The sequence below is a fragment of the Carlito syrichta genome, unplaced genomic scaffold (assembly GCF_000164805.1).
Source record: "Carlito syrichta isolate Samal-C Ts95f unplaced genomic scaffold, Tarsius_syrichta-2.0.1 Scaffold306628, whole genome shotgun sequence".
Lineage (NCBI taxonomy): Eukaryota > Metazoa > Chordata > Mammalia > Primates > Tarsiidae > Carlito > Carlito syrichta.
This window is the reverse complement of record NW_007250724.1, coordinates 414,349-433,739: the sequence shown is the minus strand read 5'-3', so window position 1 is coordinate 433,739 and position 19,391 is coordinate 414,349. Positions and strand designations below refer to the sequence as shown.

At 50.3% G+C, this 19,391-nt stretch overlaps 2 protein-coding genes across 4 annotated transcripts in view; both read left to right on the top strand.

The window, feature by feature from the left end:
* The first annotated feature begins 1,647 nt into the window (after nucleotides 1-1,647).
* On the top strand, nucleotides 1,648-10,718 carry CDHR4 (cadherin related family member 4). Its single transcript, XM_008063175.1, has 19 exons — nucleotides 1,648-1,696; nucleotides 2,013-2,197; nucleotides 2,278-2,440; nucleotides 2,517-2,608; nucleotides 3,104-3,214; nucleotides 5,946-6,049; nucleotides 6,221-6,357; nucleotides 6,584-6,767; nucleotides 6,864-7,017; nucleotides 7,276-7,369; nucleotides 7,658-7,861; nucleotides 7,942-8,081; nucleotides 8,325-8,475; nucleotides 8,562-8,782; nucleotides 9,021-9,163; nucleotides 9,647-9,703; nucleotides 9,805-9,892; nucleotides 10,105-10,132; nucleotides 10,663-10,718. Exons 1-19 carry the CDS (start codon nucleotides 1,648-1,650, stop codon nucleotides 10,716-10,718), a joined length of 2,361 nt encoding a protein of 786 aa, XP_008061366.1.
* A 2,307-nt stretch (nucleotides 10,719-13,025) lies between these two features.
* Nucleotides 13,026-19,391, top strand: part of IP6K1 (inositol hexakisphosphate kinase 1) — a 74,707-nt gene continuing 68,341 nt past the window's right edge. Inside the window, exon 1 of one of the 3 annotated variants that reach the window (XM_008063173.1) lies at nucleotides 13,026-13,219. The gene's annotated coding sequence lies outside the window, so the exon portion shown is untranslated. The remainder of the gene's footprint in view (nucleotides 13,220-19,391) is intronic. The other 2 variants (XM_021715097.1, XM_021715096.1) reach the window with 2 other exon arrangements.

The window sequence follows — 19,391 nt, the reverse complement described above, 5'->3', positions numbered from 1 at the left end:
GAAAGAGATCAGCACTAGTGCCTTGGATCTGGAAGGCATAGCGAATGGATAGTATTGAAGGCCATGGGCCTGGATGATATGGGCGGGATGCCTGTCAACAAAGGGGGCAGCAGTCAGGATAGTACCCTGGAAAATTCTATGATGAAGCAGAATCAGCAAAGGAGCTGAGCAGGAGCAATCAAGAAGGTGATAGAAGCCCAAGAGAGCATGGGGACCCAAGAGCCAAAGGGAGCAAGTGTCAAACACTGCTGAGGAGATGAGGGTAGAGGACAAACCACTGGTTCGGCAGTATGCAGGTCACTGGGGACCCTGACAAGGACTGTTTTGTGTAGAGAGGCACAAGTCTGATTACAGTGGGTAGAGAAGAATGGAGAGAGCAAATGAAGACTTTTTAAAAATGACATATAAATACAAAAAAAATGGACAAATCTCAAAGGCATAGCTCAATAAATGTTAAAATCTGTAGACACTTGTGCAACTGCTATTCATATCAAGGTACAGAACATCGACTGGGCACGGTGGCTCAGCCCATAATCCCAACACTTTGGGAGGCCGAGGTGAGTGGACTGCCAGTGCCCACAGGTTTGCAACCAGCCTGGGCAACTTGGCAAGACCTCGTCTCTACAATAAATCAAAAATTAGCCAGGCATGGTAGCTCAAGCCTATAGTTCTGGCTACTTGGAAGGCTGAGGCAGAAGGATCACTGGAGCCCAGCAGGTTGATGCTAGGGCAGCCGTGAGTGTGCTACTGCACTCCAGCCTGGGCGTCGGAATGAGACTCCAACTCAAGAAAACAAAAAAGTGGCTCAGCCTGTAATCCCAGCACTTTGGGAGGCCGAGGCGAGTGGATTGCCTGAGCCCACGGATTCAAGACCCACCCAGGCAACTTGGTGTGACCTTGTCTCTATAATAAATAAAAAACCAGTTGGGCGTGGTAGCGCGCACCTATAGTTCCGACTACTTGGAAGGCTGAGGTGAAAGGATCACCAGAGCCCAGCAGGTCGAGGCTGTGGTGGTCAGGAATGTGCTACTGCACTCCAGTCTGGGCGACAGAGTGAAACTCCAACTTCAAAAAAAAAAAAAAAAAAAGACATAGAACATCCTCAGTCATTCCAGGAAGCAACCTTGTGCCTCCTTCAATTGATATCCCCAAAGGTAACCAATATTTTTATTTCTATCACAAAGGATTCCTTTTGCTTGTTGGATGTAGACAACTTCTGAGATATTTTGTTGATGGTTGGGCTCATTTTTATAGGCTGATAATGTTCTAATGGTGGGGGTGCAGCTGGAGTTCAGACTCTGTTGGGTAGCAAGTCCTGGGCCCAATTTTCCTGGGTGCTGTGCTTGTTCTGTCTGTCTCCAAGGATTGCATGACCAGTTTCCAATCTGAACCTTGATCTTCTTCCCCTCACATCCCCTTAGGGTTGTGGTAATGAATAGGGGAATTCATTGGGGGCAGCAGAAAATGAGATTTTCTGGGACTCTAGAAACCTGCCAGAGGTCTAGAACTTAGTCACCAAGAATGGGTGGGGCTAGAATCTGGGAGGTCCAGGAGTCCTGCCTGCCAGCTGTGTTTGAGCAACTGACCTGGCAACGGGACGGGCCTGACAAACAGCTTGGCTTCCTGAAGCCTTCATTTCAGGCCACCATGGTGCTGCTCAGGCTCCTTGTACTCCTTTTTGCTCTGGTTGTCTCTGGTGAGGAGCTGGTGGGAGGGGGACCCTAGTTTTCCCTTGAAGTCCTGACCTGTATTATATAAGCTACCATGGAGGGCAGAGGTTGGGAAAAGGCAGAAAAGCATGAGTCTGAACTCCTAACCTTCATTTCTTATCTTGGTTGCATCCTTAACCAAGATCTTACTCCCTGTCTGTGAAATGTGGGGAACAAGGAAAGACCTCTGTTGCTTAGCCCCAAGATGTGACCAGTTCTTGTGGCAAAAGGCCAGGACTCTGCTAGTATTTGTGGTTCCATGAGCATGGGAGGCCTCCAGCCTGAATTGTCTGCTCCTCACAGACCTCCACAGCCTGCCCTGGTTTATAAATGTCTCTGAGAGCCAGGGCCCTGGCACCATCCTTCAATTTTTCTCCTTCCACTGCTCTTCCCACACACCCACCCTGGAGTTGCTCAACGTGCAGCCACCGACCACCTTCTTCAACCCACCCAGCCTGGCCAAGTGGCAAGGGATCTATGTGGGCAAGGTAGGGTCATGGGTACAGCTGGGGATTGTGGGGGGACAAGGGCAGACCTAAGCCCCACATGGCATGCCCACCCATCATAGGTGACCTTGAGCAGCTCAGCTCGGCTGGATGCCCTGACAGTGAACCACTATGACCTGCAGCTGCGGTTCATATGTGGCAACCGTTCGATGGAAGGACCACTCTCTATAGATGTGCAGCGGGACCCTGATCATATCCAGTGTGCTGGTCAATTTGCCAGCCCAGGTGAGGCCAGGGACAGTAGGCAGGGGGTAAGCAGGCATGACCTGAACAGATACTCCCTGACCTCCCCTCTGGCCAGTTGGAGAAATTATTCAGGTGCCAGAGACAATTGCACCGGGGGCCCGGCTGTACACTCTGCTGCTCTCAGGCCTAGAACTACAAGGATCCCAGGTGAGAGGAGCACATGGGACAGTGAGTGATAGAATGGTGACGTGGGGCATGGGGGAGGGCAAATTCAGCACTGCCTAGCTAGGTACAGCCTGCAGAGGAACTCTGGAGCAGAGACATAGCTAAGCCTCTGCATGATATGTGTTCTTGGAGAGTTACTGAGGGCAGTTCACCCCCTCAGTGGCCACGGCTACTCCTACAGGGACATCACAGGGGCTGAGTTCTTTCAAATTCTTTTATGTGTTCTGAGTGCTCCATGACAATTCTGTATCACGTCTGTAATTCAAAAAAAAATGTAGTTTAAAAACAAACTAATTGGTTTAAAAGCAAAAAGGATTGAGGATTGGAGATGGGGCTTGGGGTGGAGGTCAGAGAGCCCAGGCTGGGTAAGGGTCAGTGGTGGGTCAGGGGAGAACTGGGTGTGGGCAGGTGCCTGCTGGGTTGTTGGAGGATGCTGACAGGAGTGCTTGGTGGTCACCAGCATCTCTGTTCTGTCAGCTGAGCATTATTAGTGCCCAGGACTCTCCATACTTCCCTGGACCTTTCTCCATCAACGAGCAAGGTTGGCTGCAGGCGCCATCCCAGGGCCTCCTAGGCCAGGGTCAAAAGGTGAGCATGACCTGGGGGAGTCCATGGATTGGCTAGAGACACTACCTTCTGGAAATTTGTTCTTGGTCTCCTTGACTAATGCTGTCTCTCTCAGGCTTGCACCCATTGCCCCATGCTGGCTATTCCCCAATTTAGCCTGGTTCTATGCTGGGCTCTGGAGTTCTAGAAAGAAGAGGAGTCCCTGGCCCTGAGAGATCACAGGCTTTCTAATAGAAAAGAGAGTGCTTAATGGCAATCACACATTAAGAAAAGGTCCTGGGGGCCAGGTGGGTGGCTCATGCCTCATGCCTGTAATTCCAGCACTTTGAGAGGGTGAGGCAGAAGGATTGCTTGAACCTAGGAGCTTGAGACCAGCCTAGGCAGCATAGCAAGACCTTTTCTCCACACACACATACACAAAAAATTAAATTAAAAAAATAAAAGTTAGCTGGGTTTGGTGGCTCAGCCTATAATCCCAGCACTTTGGGAGGCTGAGGTGAGTGGATTGCCTGAGCCTGCAGGTTCGAGACCTGCCGGGTAACTTGGTGAGACCTCATCTCTACAATAAATCAAAAAATTAGCCGGGCGTGGTAGCACGTGCCTGTAATTCTAGCTACTTGGAAGGCTGAGGCGGAAGGATCGCCAGAGCCCGGTACGTCAAGGCTGCAGTGACTGTGAGTGTGCCCCTGCACTCCAGTCTGGGTGACAGAGTGAGACTCCAACTAAAAAAATAAATAAGTAAATAAATAAATAAATAAGTAAATAAAAGTTAGCTGGGCATGGTGGCACGTGCCTGTAGTCCCAGCTACTAGGGGGGCTGAAGCAAAAGGATCACCTAAGCCCAGGAGATCAAGGCTGCAGTGAGCCATGATCAAGCCACTTTACTCCAGCCTGGGTGACAGTGTGAGACCCTTACTCAAAAAAAAACAAAAAACAAAGAGAGAGATAAAGAGAGAAAAAAGAAAAAATTTCTGTAAAATGGCCATTACAGTCGGGAGGAGGTTAGAGAAGTTCCCTCTTTAAAATTTCCACCTCTCAGCCGGGCTCGGTGCCTCAGCCTGTAATCCCAGCACTTTGGGAGGCTTAGGTGAGTGGATTGCCTGAGCCCGTGGGTTCGAGACCCGCCTGGGCAACTTGGTGAGACCTCATCTCTACAATAAAATCAGAAATTAGCTGGGTGTGGTAGCATGCGCCTGTAGTTCCAGTACTTGAAAGGCTGAGGCAGAAGGATTGCCAGAGCCCAGCAGGTCGAGGCTGCGGTGGACGAGAGCGGCCACTGTACTCCAGTCTGGGCGACAGAATGAGACTCCAACTCAAAAAATAAATAAATAAAATAAAATAAAATAAAATAAAATAAAATTTCCACCTCTCAGTGATTCACTCTTAGTAACTCTAAGATGATAGCTCATGGTGAATGACTCAGATATCACTCTTTCTTGGGCTGTTTGCATCCTAATAGAAGAATTTAGGTCAAAGGTATAGGGCTCAAAGGAATACTTGTCAGCAGAGTGACAATGTTATTTTTTTTTGAGTTGTAGTCTCACTCTTGTCATCCAGGCTGGAGTGCGGTGTCACACTGACGACCACCGCAGTCTTGACCTGCTGGGCTTAGGTGATCCTTCCACCTCAACCTTCCAAGTAGCTGGAACTACAAACTCATGCCACCATGCCTGGCTAGTTGTGTATGTGTGTGTGTGTGTGTGTGTGTGTGTGTGTGTGTGTGTGTGTGTGATTTTATTGTAGAGACAAGATCTCACCAAGTTGCCCAGGCTGGTCTACCCCTGGGTTCAGGAAATTCTCTCACCTCGGCCTCCCAAAGTGCTGAAATTACAGGCTGAGCCACTGTGCCTGATCAGGTTGACCATGTTATTAAGCAAAAGGGTGACCATGTTATTAAGCAAAAGGGTGACCATGTTATTAAGCAAAAGGGCTCTTTTTTTTCTGAGTCAAGGTCTCACTCTGTTGCCCTGGCTAGAGTGTAGCGGCACAGTCATGGCTCACTGTAACCTTGACCTCCTGGGCTCAGGTGATCCTTCTACTTCAGCCTCCCAAATAGCTAGGATTATAGGTGCACACCACCATGCCTGGCTCATTTAAAAATTTTTTGTAGACATGAAGTCTTGCTATGTTGCCCAGACTGAGACTGGGTTTTTAAGGGGGGGAAAAAAAGCTTTATATTGCAGGTTGACTCAAATGAACACAGGAGTCAAGTTCAAATTTGTCTCTCTGTGCTGCCTTCAAGGCAGTATTTTTATTAGAAAAGTTTTATGGAGTGGATTCTGAGATTAATAGGTGATTGGTAGAATGAAAGGGGAGGACTGAAAACTCCTTCGGCATGCACAATTATCTCTTCATGCTACCTCATGGGTCACATGTGCAAATTCAGGGGGAGTTAGTATGAAACATGCAGTGGAAATTCAGGCTGTGCCATCAGCAAGCTCATTCTGCCCAAATTCCAGTTGGTCATATTGGTTCCAACCGATTTCAGTCAGTTCTTTTATCTCATGAGGAAGGGAGTTTCAGCAAGTTGTTTCTTTTGTACCTGCCATCCTGCAAACTTCAGAATTTCTGTTAGTCATTGGTGTCTTTAACTCTTTGGGACATGTTTTCAGCAGGTCATGAGGAAGAATGAGTGTCAGGGATATTGTGGTAAGGGAGAATGAATGTCGGGCTCCTCGTGGAGCTCCTGCTGGGTATAGCCAAAGAGGTGGACAGACACCACAGATCCCTTTCTTTTCTATGTGTACTACAGGTCTTCCAGCTGCAGATCTCAGTGTCCTTTGGAAAAGGCCAAAGCTGTCATGGAATGGTGACAGTGAAAGTTTTACCTGTTCTCTCCAGCCAGGTCTCCTTCCTGTAAGGTTCCCCTACTGTAAGAACAATGGGAGAGGCAGGGCCTAGCCCCCAGGGAATCAGGTAGGATAGTTCTAGCTTCCGGTAGGAGGGAAATGTCAGGGGAAGTAGCCTTTGGACCTACTTCCAAAGTTGCAGGAGCTGGCAGGAACCAGTACCCTCTTTTTGGTCCAGGGAGCAGGCCCAGAATATCACCATCCCTGAGAACCTGGTCCCTGGGAGCGAGGTGTTTCAGGTCCGGGCCCGGGGCTTCGATGTGCGCTATGAAATTCTCTTCCCGGTGCCCAGCCCACTTTTCTCCATCGGACGTGGTGAGGAGCTTGGGGGCAGGGGAGTGTACCAGGGCCTCTGAGGGGATGTCTCAGCGGCCACCACCTGTGCTACCTCTTCGCTCTCTGGTTTGGGGGCCAGACTTTGGAGAATGTAGCAGGAGGGCCAGACAGCGCCCTCTTCCACCAGTGGATCTAGAGGGAGGGTCGGAGCAGGACAGACTTGGGGTCAGGGCGAACTCCGTCCCCGCCCTCCCATCTTGTCCAGTTGACGGCGTGGTCCAGACCACTGCGCCCCTGAGGCTGGCTCAGGCGCCAGGCGTGGCGGTCACCAGGCTGCAGGTGAAGGCCTTCGAGAGGCTTCGGCAATGGGCCAGTGCCGAGCTTGATCTCACTGTGAACGTGAGGTCGGTCAACCAATGGCCCCCACGTTGCCTCCCAGCGCTCCTAGTGTGAGTACACGGGAACCTTACTGGGACTCTTGGGGCGAGAGCCTTGACACACAGCTAAGTCAGACTCTGACCATGCTGTCTGCCTAATACTCCCAGGTCTCAAATCCCCGAGACCGCGGCTGTGGGCACTGTACTGGATACTCTCACTTGCACCGATCCGGACTCTGCTGATGCCACCCTAGACTACCAGCTGTGGTTACACAGCCCTCCTGACTCTGCCAGCCTCTGCCTTCGCGACAGAGTCCTTGAGGTGCCCAGGCTCTGCTCCCCCATTTGCAGGGTGCTTGCAGCAGGAAGGGGAGGGTGGGCCAAAGGTCAGTGGGAGCTGAGACAATGGGGTTGGGGTGGAGGGAAGGAGAGAGGTGGCTGTTGAGCCAATATGCTTTGCGGTCTGGACAAGAGGATCAGGGTAGGCTATCTGTGGATGCCCTGGACCCGAGGGATCCCACTGCGGCTCAAGGTTCTCTCAGGCTCTGGTTGGGCCTCACTCTCTGGCCCTTCTGGCCAGGTGAATGCTACACTGGACTGTGACACTCCTGGGACCTGCTTCCAGCATTCAGCCTCCATCCTGGTACTCGATGGTGGTCAGCCCCAGATGAGCAGTGAGTGACCATACCTGGCCTGGATGTTCAGGATGAAGTTGAGGACCCTTCCCATCCTCAGGACAGGGCCATTCCTCTTCCTTCAGAATCCAGTAGGACAGAGTTGTCTCCATTTCGGACCCCTCAGCTATCTCTCTCAGACTCCCGGCAGACCAGGGCGGCTATTGCTCTCCCTCCAGAACCTCCCCCTCCTTAAACCCCCAGGGCAGGGCCATGTCTCCCTCCCCAGACCCCTAAGTAAGGGCTAGGCACCCAAGGCCAGCTCTTTTACTGTCAAACAACCTCCAGCTGAAGTGCCAGTACTGGTGATGGTGACACCTGTCAATGAGTTCTCCCCAGCCTGTGCCCCACGCACATTTCGGGTTCGGGAGGATGCAGGACTCCAGACTCTACTGGGTTCCGTAGTGGGCACGGATATGGATTACCCACGTGACAGCATTGAGTACTACATCTCTGGTGGGCCTGCCACCTTTGCTGTGGACCGTTTCAGTGGTACTTCTATTCCAAGGCTGGGATGGAAGGGTGGAGCCAGAGTTGGCTCTGTAAGCTGAGGTTGTGACCTTCCCTTCTAGGGGAAGTCCACCTGCTGGGGCCTTTGGACTATGAGCAGCAGAGGCTGTACAGGCTGACTGTCCTGCTGATTGACCATGGCCAAGACCAGGACCCCACCCATCACCGCTCAGGCTCCTGTACCATTACCATTGAGGTTGAGGTAATCGAGCCCTGATGATTTGGAAATATTTGGAAAGATGAGAGTTCAAATAACCCTCTGATATTCTGCTTTCCCACTGTGTACCTCAGTTTCTTCCATTAGTTGGCTGGAGGAGAGTGGGGCCTCACTGTGGAAAACTGTGGAGACTGTTAGGCTCTGGCTGTGGTGGAAGGAAGCTGAGCGACTGAGCTGGAAGTTGAAGAGTGGGTCACACTCACTCCTAACCTGATTGCCTTTCTGCAGGATGTGAATGACCATGCCCCTGAGTGTGAGCCCCCATTTCAGGAACTCACAAGCTACTCTCTTCTAAGCCGCAGCATAGAGGTGACCAAGGTGTCATGCCATATCCCCCAGGAGCCACAGCGCCGGACCTTCTCCTATAGCATCGTGGGAGGTGGGGGCCATGGGTGCCACTGGTATGTGGGTGAGGAGCAGGCCAAGGCTAGCAATGGTCTCCTTCTCCTGCCACTCTGCTTTCAGGGAATAACCAGAACCAGTTCAGCCTGCAGGGGGCTGTCCTTGTACACAATGGCCCTGTGTTGGGACCCTCCTGGCCAGAATGGCCCTCTACCTACGAGCTATTGGTCCGTGTGGCTGATGCAGGTCCCTCCATCCCCCATCTCAGCACTACAGCCACCATCGTTGTACATCTAGCTCCCTGGAAGGCCAGCACAGAAGCCACCAGCACCCACAGAAGCACAGTGAGAGGGTTCTTTAGGCCTTCAGGGGGTGAGAAGAGAGGAACTTGGAGGGTGAAGGGAACCAGTTTTTTAGGTGGAATGACAGAGGAAGGCATTTCAGAGGAAACTGTTGAATGCAAAGAGTCTGGCAATATAGAAGAGCAAATCTGGATTGTGGCCCAGTCCATGGAGGGGTTTGAGGGCTGGATGGTCAGGGAGTTTTGGTAGGACAGTGTTGAGGCTGTGGCCTCCATTTCAGGTGCCCTCAATGATGACACCCCTGCTTGTGACAGACACACTGGCTTTCTGGCAGCCAGAGCCCTGGTTTGTGGTGGTGCTGACAGCAACTGGTACCCTCCTCCTCTTGGCTCTGGGCTGGCTCCTCAACAGGCTCCTCCAGGGGTAAGGTTCCTATCCCTGTGCTCCTTGCTTGCTCCCTGCCCACCTATGGACACCGTCTATGATAGGTGGTTTTACCCAGGATTTGATGACAATGCCTGAGTTGATGGGCAGGTTGCTCTGCCTCCAGAAGTCTTCAGATTAGAGTCAGAGAGACACTGGGAGGAAACGACCTCCATTGCTGGTAGAGTCCAGTTTTGGAACGGGATAAGCATGGCAGGCTCAGGACCTGAAACTCTTGAGTCTGTCATGCTTTGGGCATTTACCCCTATTCCTGACTCCCACTCTCCAGTGGAAACCTGCCCTGCTCCTACGGTCTCTGAGTTCCTTGTAGGCACAGTACTGAGCCCAGAGGAAAAGGGTGTGACAACGTGGGCACTGCATATATACATTGTTTCTAATGTAAAGGACAGATGAATGGTGCTGGTTCCTGGAGCCAGTTGGCCTGCTGCCCTCACCGCTTGGTTCCTCCTCCTGGCATTTTAGGTTGGCCCAGGTGCTGCAGGTACCAAGCAAGCCTGCCAAGGTTCTGCTGCTAAACAGGTCAGTCTCTTTTGCATACTTCTGTGCTTGGGAGCCCACCTCTTAAACTCAAACTGGGGCCCAGAGCCTTATCATGTACTCTTGCTCCTATTTTGCCCTAGCATCCAGGGAATGGAGGGGTCCATTGAGGGGTTCAAGGAGGCACCAAGGAGAGAGATATCCCACACGCCCAGCAGCATCATGAGCCCAGTGGTATGTCAACTTGCCATCCCGAGTAGTAGACATGGACGCTCCTCCAGAGTACTCTCCTATATGATTGGCTACCCTTGCGGGAATGCCCACACCAGCACCAACAGGATGAAGGAGGCAGATGGGTTCCGGGTCCCTCCAAGGGCAGGCCTTCATTTGCTTTCCTGTGGGCAGGGTTCAACTCATTACACTTCTCATTTCTTCCTCAGCAGCATTTTGATGGCAGAGCACAGGACTCCTGTGAGTTCCCCTCTTCCCCATCTACTATCTGCCTGGACTCTCATTCCATCTTAGGCATCTACCATCTATCTACTTTTTCCCTGAATATGTTCTGCTCTCACCCCCATTCACCTTTCATCCAGCCTCTGACAAACACCTGTGGGGCCAGGAGATGACTCATACCTGGTCTGGTCCCTGCCACAGCGGGAGGAGGGATGGAGGTGAGGAGAGACGCTCCCAGATGGGCCAGTGTCACCAGTGAATTATGGGAAAGTGGTCTGGCACTGGTCTTAGGGAAGCTGGTGTCCAGTATTGGAGAATCAAGGAGTCCTCCTGTGCATTCGAGTCAGACGTCAGAGAATTTGCTGAGAAGGGAGGGAGGGGACAGGTTGGATTCCAGCAAAAGGCGAGGTCACACTGAAGGTCCTAGAATGTCTTCCCTCATCCCTAGGGGAGGAAGGCAGTTCTGCTCAGGTCAGCAGCACCCGCCCACTCACTCACTCACTCTCTCTCTTTCTTTCTCTCGCTCTCTTTTGGTCATCTGGGCTCAGGTACAGGCAGAGACTATCTGTTCAACACACGCACAGGAGCCAGACGCTGGGTCTGAGGCCAAGCAACTGCTTCACTATGTGTGAAATTTCTTTTGTCACATGATCATGGGCTATGTTTTCAAGTAAATTCAATAATAAACAAAATTAAAAACAGAAGAGTCACCAGCCTTGTAATCTATGTGTGGGAGAAGCACTGTGATTCCTTGTTCACACCTGGAGAATGCCCTATCTTTTAAGCACGTTCTAGGAAACTAACGTTTTCTTTTTCTTCTTCTTATTTTTTTTAGCCAGAGTATCACTCTGTCACCCAGGCTGGAGTAGAGTGGCACCATCACGGTTCACTGCAGCCCCAACCCCTGGACTCAAGTGATCCTCCTGTGTCAGCCTCCTGAGTGGTTGAGACTACAGGCACTCACCACCACAACCAGCTAATTTTTAAAAAATTTTTTGTAGAAATGAGGTCTATGTTGCCCAGGTTGGTTTTGAACTCTTCAGCTCAAGCAATCTTCCTCCAAAGTGTTGGAATTATAGGTGTGAGCCATCACACCTGGCCTGGTGTATTTTTTTTCTTTTTTTAGAGACAGAGTCTAGTTATGTTGCCCAGGCTAACCTCAAGACATTGCGACAGAGGTAAGAGGTTGTCATCTTGACTTGTCAGTGACTGGGGAAGCCTCCAGTTGACATGTCTCCTCAGAGGTCACCTGCTTCCTTTCCTATCCAGAGGAGAACACTATTGCTTTTTGAGAGCCCCACCAAACTTCAGCGAAGTTTACCAACTGTATGTGAAGGTTTTCCTGAGAGGGATCTGGAGTTTCTGCACTGGGTTGAAGGGTTGCACAGAAGTGAAAACACTGTGGCATGGCTGGTCCTGGAGGGATTAACAGACACTCCCTTCTGAGGAGTATAGCCTTTTCTTTGTGATCTGTTTCTTTTGGTTCCTCAGCTCTCGGCTGTGGTGAGCTGAGTTGCAGCGTGTAGCCACATGGCCTACAGCAACCTACAGGAAGGCAGGTCTTGCTGGGTGCAAAGCTGGCCTATTTCCCATGCCCAGTCTGGCATCAGGTCTCAGTATACTGTTAACTTTCCAAGAGGACTTTACTATGGTATTCCCACGTTTTCTCAATCTTTCCCCCTCTGTCAAGTCTATGGGCCTAAACCCTCTGAGGGAAGTGGAGACCTCCCTTCATGAGCTAGTTATGGTATCCAAGGCCCAGAATTAGTTGAGTGCCTTCTGTGGGAAAAACATTCTTCATGGGGCGCCCACCAAAGTGAGTTAAAGCAGGCCTTAGGGGCAGCAACCTGTAAGCAAGTTGTTACAGGAAACGGTCGTAGGCAGATTTTTCCTGAGTCCTTACCCTGCTCTAAGGCTTCATTTAATCTTCCTCTGAGAAGCTCGACTTTTATCTTCATTTTACAAATGGGGCAACCAAAGCTCACAGAGGTTGAGGCTCAAAAGTCAGAGTTAGCTAGTTGGAGCATTCGGGTGTGGACCCAAGCTATATGACTTCATCTGGTATCCTAACCCTGAAGCCAAGTCCACGGTTAGGTGCTCTGTATGAGGAACAAGGTATGCCCATTTTCCTGGGACCATTAATCGGCCTGTGAGGCAGGTCAAGACAGTCCAGAGCAAAAGATGGGAAAAAGATAGGAACTCAAGACAAAATGCTCTAGGATATACAAGGAGTGCCCAGTGAGCGTCAGGACTTGTGCTGGGTAGTGAACTTCAAGCAGGAAAGCTTGGGCAACGGGCCAGAGGCTGCTGGGACAGCACAGATGGCTGTACCTCCAGACTAGTGAGGAACAAAGCTGGAGAAGCCATTGGGAAGAGGTTCTTTATTCTCTGGAACCAGTAGAGGTGGTGCGAGACCCAGCGCGAGCCCAGCGCCTCCAATTCCAGAGGTGGCGTGACCTCGGCTGGGCCTCCCCTCTCTGAGGCTCAGTTTCCTCACCAGAGGGAAGCCAGGACAACTCCCTCCCTCCTAGGGTGGGCGACCAAAAAAGAAAATAGCATACTGCTAACATTTCCTAAGTGTGCGCGAGTGTATGAGAAGACGCTGCAGACTCAACAAAGGGACCACAAGCAAACGCCAAGGGCGCTCTGGCCTCGGAGTTGCCAGCAAAACCGCCACCGCCAGCAACTCGGAGAATGGCGCGCATGCGTCAACTCCTGCCGTCACAGTCACGTGCCCCAGGCGTTCGGCAAGGGCCCTGAGAGGTAGGCTCTGACTGACAGGCCAGCTGACCTGTCAGCGGGACGAGCTGTCCCAGGCGTCGAGCGAAGAGGCTGTTGATTAGGGACAGCTTCACTCAAGGGCGGGTTCTTTGCCGTCCTGGTTACTATGACGCCCGACCCCCGCCCCCTCGGCTGGCCGCCATCTTGTTGTTGATCCGTACCTTAGTGGCCAGCGCCGGGAGCTGGACGGCGCGGCCGGTGCAGGGCCGCTGCTGCGGGGCTCAGCCACCTGCGCTGCCTGCCAGGGGGCGGGCCTAAACCTGGAGGCCCAGGGGGCCCAGCCCCCGTGGGGAGCCGTGGGCGCCCGCTGCCCGGGCCGGGCCGGTAAGTGACAGGAGCCGGGGCCGATAGACCGGCCTGACGCCTGCGGGGAGGGCGGCGGCGGGCGCGGGTTTGGAGTGGACGTGCGTGGAGCCCGGGCTTTGACCGAGCATCACTGGAACGTCTCTCGAGCCTCCTGAGCAGCCGCCCGTCAAGCCTCCTTGATGCTGGCACTGAAGCCATGGGGACAGCCAGGGTGGAGGTCGGAGAGCTAGTGCCTGAGGACTGGCCGGCGAAGTAGCGGGAAATCAGCGTACCTGGCCGAAACCTTGGGCTCTGCTGATTCAGAGCGCTGAATCGTGTCTGGTGCCAGCCTGATGCTCTCCTGGGCGTTGTGTTCTTGGGTGGGAAATACACTTACCGCTTTCTTAGATATCGCTCTTGCGGGAGATTTTCGGACCGCTAGATAGCAAGACTAGACAAACAGGCCAAAACCCCCGCGAGCCAGGCTGGCTGGTGACCCCCTTGTCTGTCTCCTTGCTCCCAAGACCCGTTCGGAGCCTCACGTGCTTCTCAGAGCTCACCGTTTGCTTCCTCCCAAAGGTCTTATTTAAATGTTTATAATGCCTGAGTTTTATTTTGAATCATAATTTATTTGATTCTTGACCACCACTTTTTGGATAGTGGTAATGTCTCCCCCTTTTTGCTTTAGGAGAAAGCAAATAGTATGGTGATGACTTGATTTTTTTTCTTTTTTTTTGAATCAGATTCTCACTCTGTTGCCCTGGCTGGAGTACAGAGGCACGTTCACTGCCAACTCAGCCTCTATCTGCTGGACTCAGGCGATCCTTACGCCTCAGCCTTCCAAGTAACTGGAACTACAGGTTTGCGCCACCATGCCTGGTTATTTTTTCTTGATTTATTGTAGAGAAGAGGTCTCTTTAAGTTGCCCAGGCTGGTCTTGAACCCCTTGGCTCAGACAGCCCTCTCACCACCTCCCAGAGTGCTGAGTGTTGGGATTACAGGCGTGAGCCACTGCTTCTGGCCTAATTTTATCTTCTAAAGAGATGTTCTGCCAGTTTGATTAGAAGGCAGGAAATGTAAGAGTGTCTTAGAACCGGAAAAATAAATGAAACTTATTTTTATTGTTGTGGATGGTATTGAGCTGCCAAATTTCTTCTAACAGTACTAAATGAACAGACTGTCAGGCCCTTTCCTGTGAGGGTGGAAGGATTGGAGATCCCAGACAGTGTGTGCAGGTCTAGGAAGAATTCTGATTGTTCCAAAACGCACTTCCCTTGACCTGTGGTTCCTTGCGTTCTTTGGACAGGCTTCTTGTATGTGACCGGCTTCTTGTATGTGACCATACAGCAAGCCTGCATGGGATGACCAAGAAGTCAAGCAACAATACTTTGTGCACTTCTGTTAGGACCTTGTCACTTTAGAATGTTTAATTTAGAAAGAAACTATCTCCTTTGTCAGGTGATCCTTTTGGGAAGCACATGCTGAAACTAGAGGAGGCTGGCAGCTTGTTGCGCTCTGCCTGAGATTATACTTCATTTGCATAATAGAAGAGAGGGAGAGAACTTGAGTAGTCTTTAGTTATGTATTTCATTTACCTCCCTTATTTCTTGAATCTTGATGAGGTTTGACCAATTCCTTGGGCGGTTCTTGAAAAGAAAGGAGATAGTAAGATATTAGGAGCTTCTCAAAATTGTCCCAAGCTCCCACTTTGATGAACACTTCCTTTAGAAAATTAAGGCAGCCACAGGATTAAATAGAGCTACATTCTTGCTGGTTTCTGTTAAAATAACCCTAAGGTAAGCTTCTATCCTGTTTTGGTTATTGGACCTCTTTGATATATAGAAAGAGACACACTCCTTAATTAAGTTCACACCAGTGACTTCTGCATACAGTTTTACGAGTGCAAGGGTCCATTAAATCCATCTACGGTCTAACCCTGTTAGAACTACTGTCCCAAGGAAATCATAGAATATGCAAGAACTTTTATTGCTTTTGTTTAATGCTTTTACTGCCTCATGAATATTTATGAGTAGTGGATGGTACTTGATTTAACATAGTTAATACCCAAAGGTAACTATAAGGAGTACTTCTGTGATGGGCTTTTTTTTTTTGAGTTGGAGTCTCACTCTGTTGCCCAGACTGGAGGGCAGTGACACGCTACCGGCCACCGCAGCCTCGACCTGCTGGGCTCAGGCTATCCTTCCGCCTCAGCTTTCGAAGTAGCCGGAACTACAGGCGTGCGCTACCACACCCAGCTAATTTTTGATTCATTGTGGAGACTAGGTCTTGCCAAGTTACCCTGGTGGGTCTCGAACCCGTGGGCTCAGGCAATCCACTACCTTGGCCTCCCAAAGTGCTGGGATTACAGGCTGAGCCACTGAACCCGGCCTTGTGATGGGTATTTTTAAGTACAAGTGAGTGAGACTGTTGTTATAATAGTGGACTCTCCATTCATTTTAGCATCTTTGTCTTTGCATAATTACTCTGTAAACTTAAGTACTTTTAACTATTAGGGTAGTAAGCATGCCGCAGACTGTGGAGATCCTACACTGAAATCAGGAACTGCTGCAGGCATATAGGATGAGATCTGATGTCCTAATGTGGCATTCAAGGCACTACTGTCCAACTGGCTCGAACCCATCTCCCCAGGGTTTATCCTAATCTCCACTAATCAAATTGTTTGCTAAACATTCCATACATGTTGTTTCTCTATACAAATCCTCTCGCTGCTGAATCCAGTGACTGTTGCCCCTATTTGGCATGACCTTTTCTTCAGCTTCTCTTTTTTCTCCAGAGTCCAGCTCAGATTCTCCTGACCTTTATAAAACACCCCCAAAACATTTCAATCCCTGAGGATATAGATATACTCCATTCCCTTTGAACTGAAATAAAATTATTGCCCTTAAACAAAAAAGAAAATAGTATTTTCTCTTTTAAGAGTAATGTTTTATGTCTTCTGGTAGGACCTAACCTCTTTTCAGCAGGACTGTGTTTTACACCTTTTTGTGTCTTTTTGTACCTGCATGTCATAGATGGGGACTGAATGTTTATAAAGATGTACTAGATTTGTCTGAGTTGGAAACATCCTTTGTAATTGAGCAGGGAAGTAGAAGGGTGTGGGCAAGTAAAAATGGGGATTTGGTGGCCATAGATTTCTACCTCTTACCCTGCTTTGAAGTGCTTGCATGTGTTGACTCTGGTACCTTTTGGAGGCAGGTCCATTCTCAGTGCTGCAGAAGAGGCAGAACTTGCTCAAAGGGCAAAACTAAGGCTTGAAAACTGTAGTCTCAGAAGGGGCTTTGCGGCCAACCTCTTTTCCTGGCTAAAATGCCAGTTTTGACTAGGAAAACATTTTTGGAGATTATGGCACTGGGCACTGATATTCTTAGACCCTCTTCTTGATTGGATCTTAGTCTCACAGCCACCTTGGGCTGCTGTACCTTTGCTGCCTTCCCTCTTCCCAGTCCTGCCTTGACACAGGGAGTGGAGTTAGAGAAAGGCTGCATGTTATACTCTGTCTCTGACATGGAGCAAGGAAGCAGTCAGGCATTCTGTGTCTTTGTGGTACTGGATCTGGGCTTTTGCACTGATCTTAAATACAGATTTCGTTTCTTCTAATGCAGCAGAATTTGAGCAGTGAATTTGGGTAGAAAACCCGAGACATCTTTATTTTTTTTTAATTTATTTTTTTGAGTTGGAGGGTTGTAGTCCGTCACCTCCTAGGCTCAGATGATCCTCTTGCTGCAGCCTCCTGAAGGTGTGTGTCACCTTGTCTGGCTATTTTCTTGACTTTTTGTAGATATGAGGTCTCTCTATGTTGCCTAGGCTGGTCTTGAACTCCTGGGTCAAGTAGTCTTCCCACCTCAGCTTCCCAGAGTGCTGGGATTATAGGTGTGAGCCACTGCACCCAGCCAACATCTTGATTTTTTAAAATGAAACTTGACAGATCAAGATTTTGATGTGTGCTGCTATGGTTGGAAGTTACATTTATATAGAAGGCATTACAATTGAGGTTGTTTTGTTTTGTTTTGTTTTTGAGTCAAAGCCTTACTCTGTGCTCAGGCTGGAGTGCAGTGCTCATGGCCACTGCAGCCGCGACCTGCTGGGCACAGGTGGTTCTTCCACCTCAGTCTTCCAAGTAGCTGGGACCACAGGCAAGTGCCACCACGCCCGGCTAATTTTTTGACTTAACTGTAGAGACGAGGTCTTGCCAAGTTGCCCAGGCTCATCTTGAACCTGTGGGTTCAGGCAATCCTCTCTCCTCCACTTCCCAAAGTGCTGGGATTATAGACGTGAGCCACCGTGCCTGACCTACAAATGAGTTTTGATGGTAACATATGTTCACTTTAGTGCTGGATATCTGAGTGCTTTGAAAATCTGCTTCTTGTCTCTTCTGTAAAAGTTCTATTTGCGGGTTTTGCTCATTTATTCTTGTCCTCTCATTACACAAAAGGACGGCAGGCTGTGGGAGAAGGTCTAGGACTAGACTCTTTTTTTTTTTTTTGAATTAGAGTCTCACTCTGTCGCCCAGACTGGAGTGCAGTGGCCGCTCCCGGCCACTGCAGCCTCAACCTGCTGGGCTCCGGCGATCCTTCCACCTCAGCCTTCCAAGTAGCCAGAATTACAGGCATGCGCTACCACGCCCGGCTGATTTTTTTATTTATTGTAGGGATGAGGTCTCACCAAGTTGCCCAGGTGGGTCTTGAACCCGCGTGCTCAGGCAATCCACTCACCTCAGCCTCCCAAAGGCGCGGGATTACAGGCTAAGCCACTGAGCCCGGCTGACTCTTTTTTTTTCCCCCAGTTGGAGTCTTCACTCTTGCCCAGGCTGGAGTGGTATGCTCCCGGCTACCACAGCCTCGACCTGCTGGGCTCAGGTGATCCTTCCTCCTCAGCCTTCCAAGTAGCTGGAACTATAGGCGAGCCACCATGCCTGTCTAATTTTTTGCTTTGTTGTAGAGACGAGGTCTCATCAAGTTGCCCTGGCTGGTCTCAAACCCCTTGTCTCAGGCAGTCTTCTTGCCTCGGCCTCCCAAAGTGCTGGGATTATAGGCTTGAGCCACAGCACCCAACCTAGACTCTTTCCAAGTCTAAAATTGGCATTCGTGAATAAGAGCACCTCGATGTCCATAAAAAACCTGGATATATTATGATTGAATGAACAATTATTTTTTATTTTTTGAGTTGGAGTCTCACTCTGTCGCCTGGGCTGGAATGCAGTGACACTCTGCAGTGGCCACCGCAGCCTTGACCTGCTGGGCTCAGGTGATCCTTCTATCTCAGCCTTCCAAGCAGCTGGAACCACAGGCATGTGCCATCACGCCCGGCTAATTTTTTTTTTTTTTGGAGTTGGAGTCTCACTCTGTTGCTCAGACTGGAGTGCAGTGGCACACGCTCCCGGCCACCACAGCCTCGGCCTGCTGGGCTCCGGTGGTCCTTCCACCTCAGCCTTCTAAGTAGCCGAAATTACAGGTGTGCACTACCATGCGCGGCTAATTTTTGATTTATTGTAGTGATGAGGTCTTGCCCAGTTGCCCGGGCGGGTCTTAAACCCTGTGGGCTCAGGCAATCCACTCACCTTGGACTCCCAAAGTGCTGGAATTACAGGCTGAGCTACCGAGCCTGGCCAAATTTTTTGATTTGTTTTAGAAACATGGACTCACCAAGTTGCCTGGGCTGGTCTCGAACCCCTCAGCTCAGGCAGTCCTCTCATTTCCACTTCCTAAAGTGCTGGGATTACAGGTGTGAGCCACAGTGCCTGCCCTGAACAAATGGTTTTTTTTTTTTTTTTTTGAGTCAGAGTCTCACTACATCACCCAGACTGGAGTGCAGTGGCTTGCTCATGCCACCCTAAAGTCAACCTGCTGGGCTCAGGTGATCCTTCCGCCTCAGCCTTCCAAGTAGCCAGAACTACATGTGCATGCTACCATGTACTGCTAATTTCTTGATTTTATTGTGGAGAATGGTCTCACCAAGTTGCCCAGGCTGTTCTTGAACCCCTGGACTCAGGCAGTTCCCTCACCTTGGCCTCCGAAAGTGCTGTGATTACAGGCTTGAGCCACCGCCCCCAGCCTGAATGAACAATTATTAAACAATTTATTCTATAATGGAAAAGTCAAGCCGGACTCGGTGGCTCAGCCTGTAATCCCGGGCTTTGGGAGGCTGAGGTGAGTGGATTGCCTAAGCCCACGGGTTCGAGACCCGCCTGGGC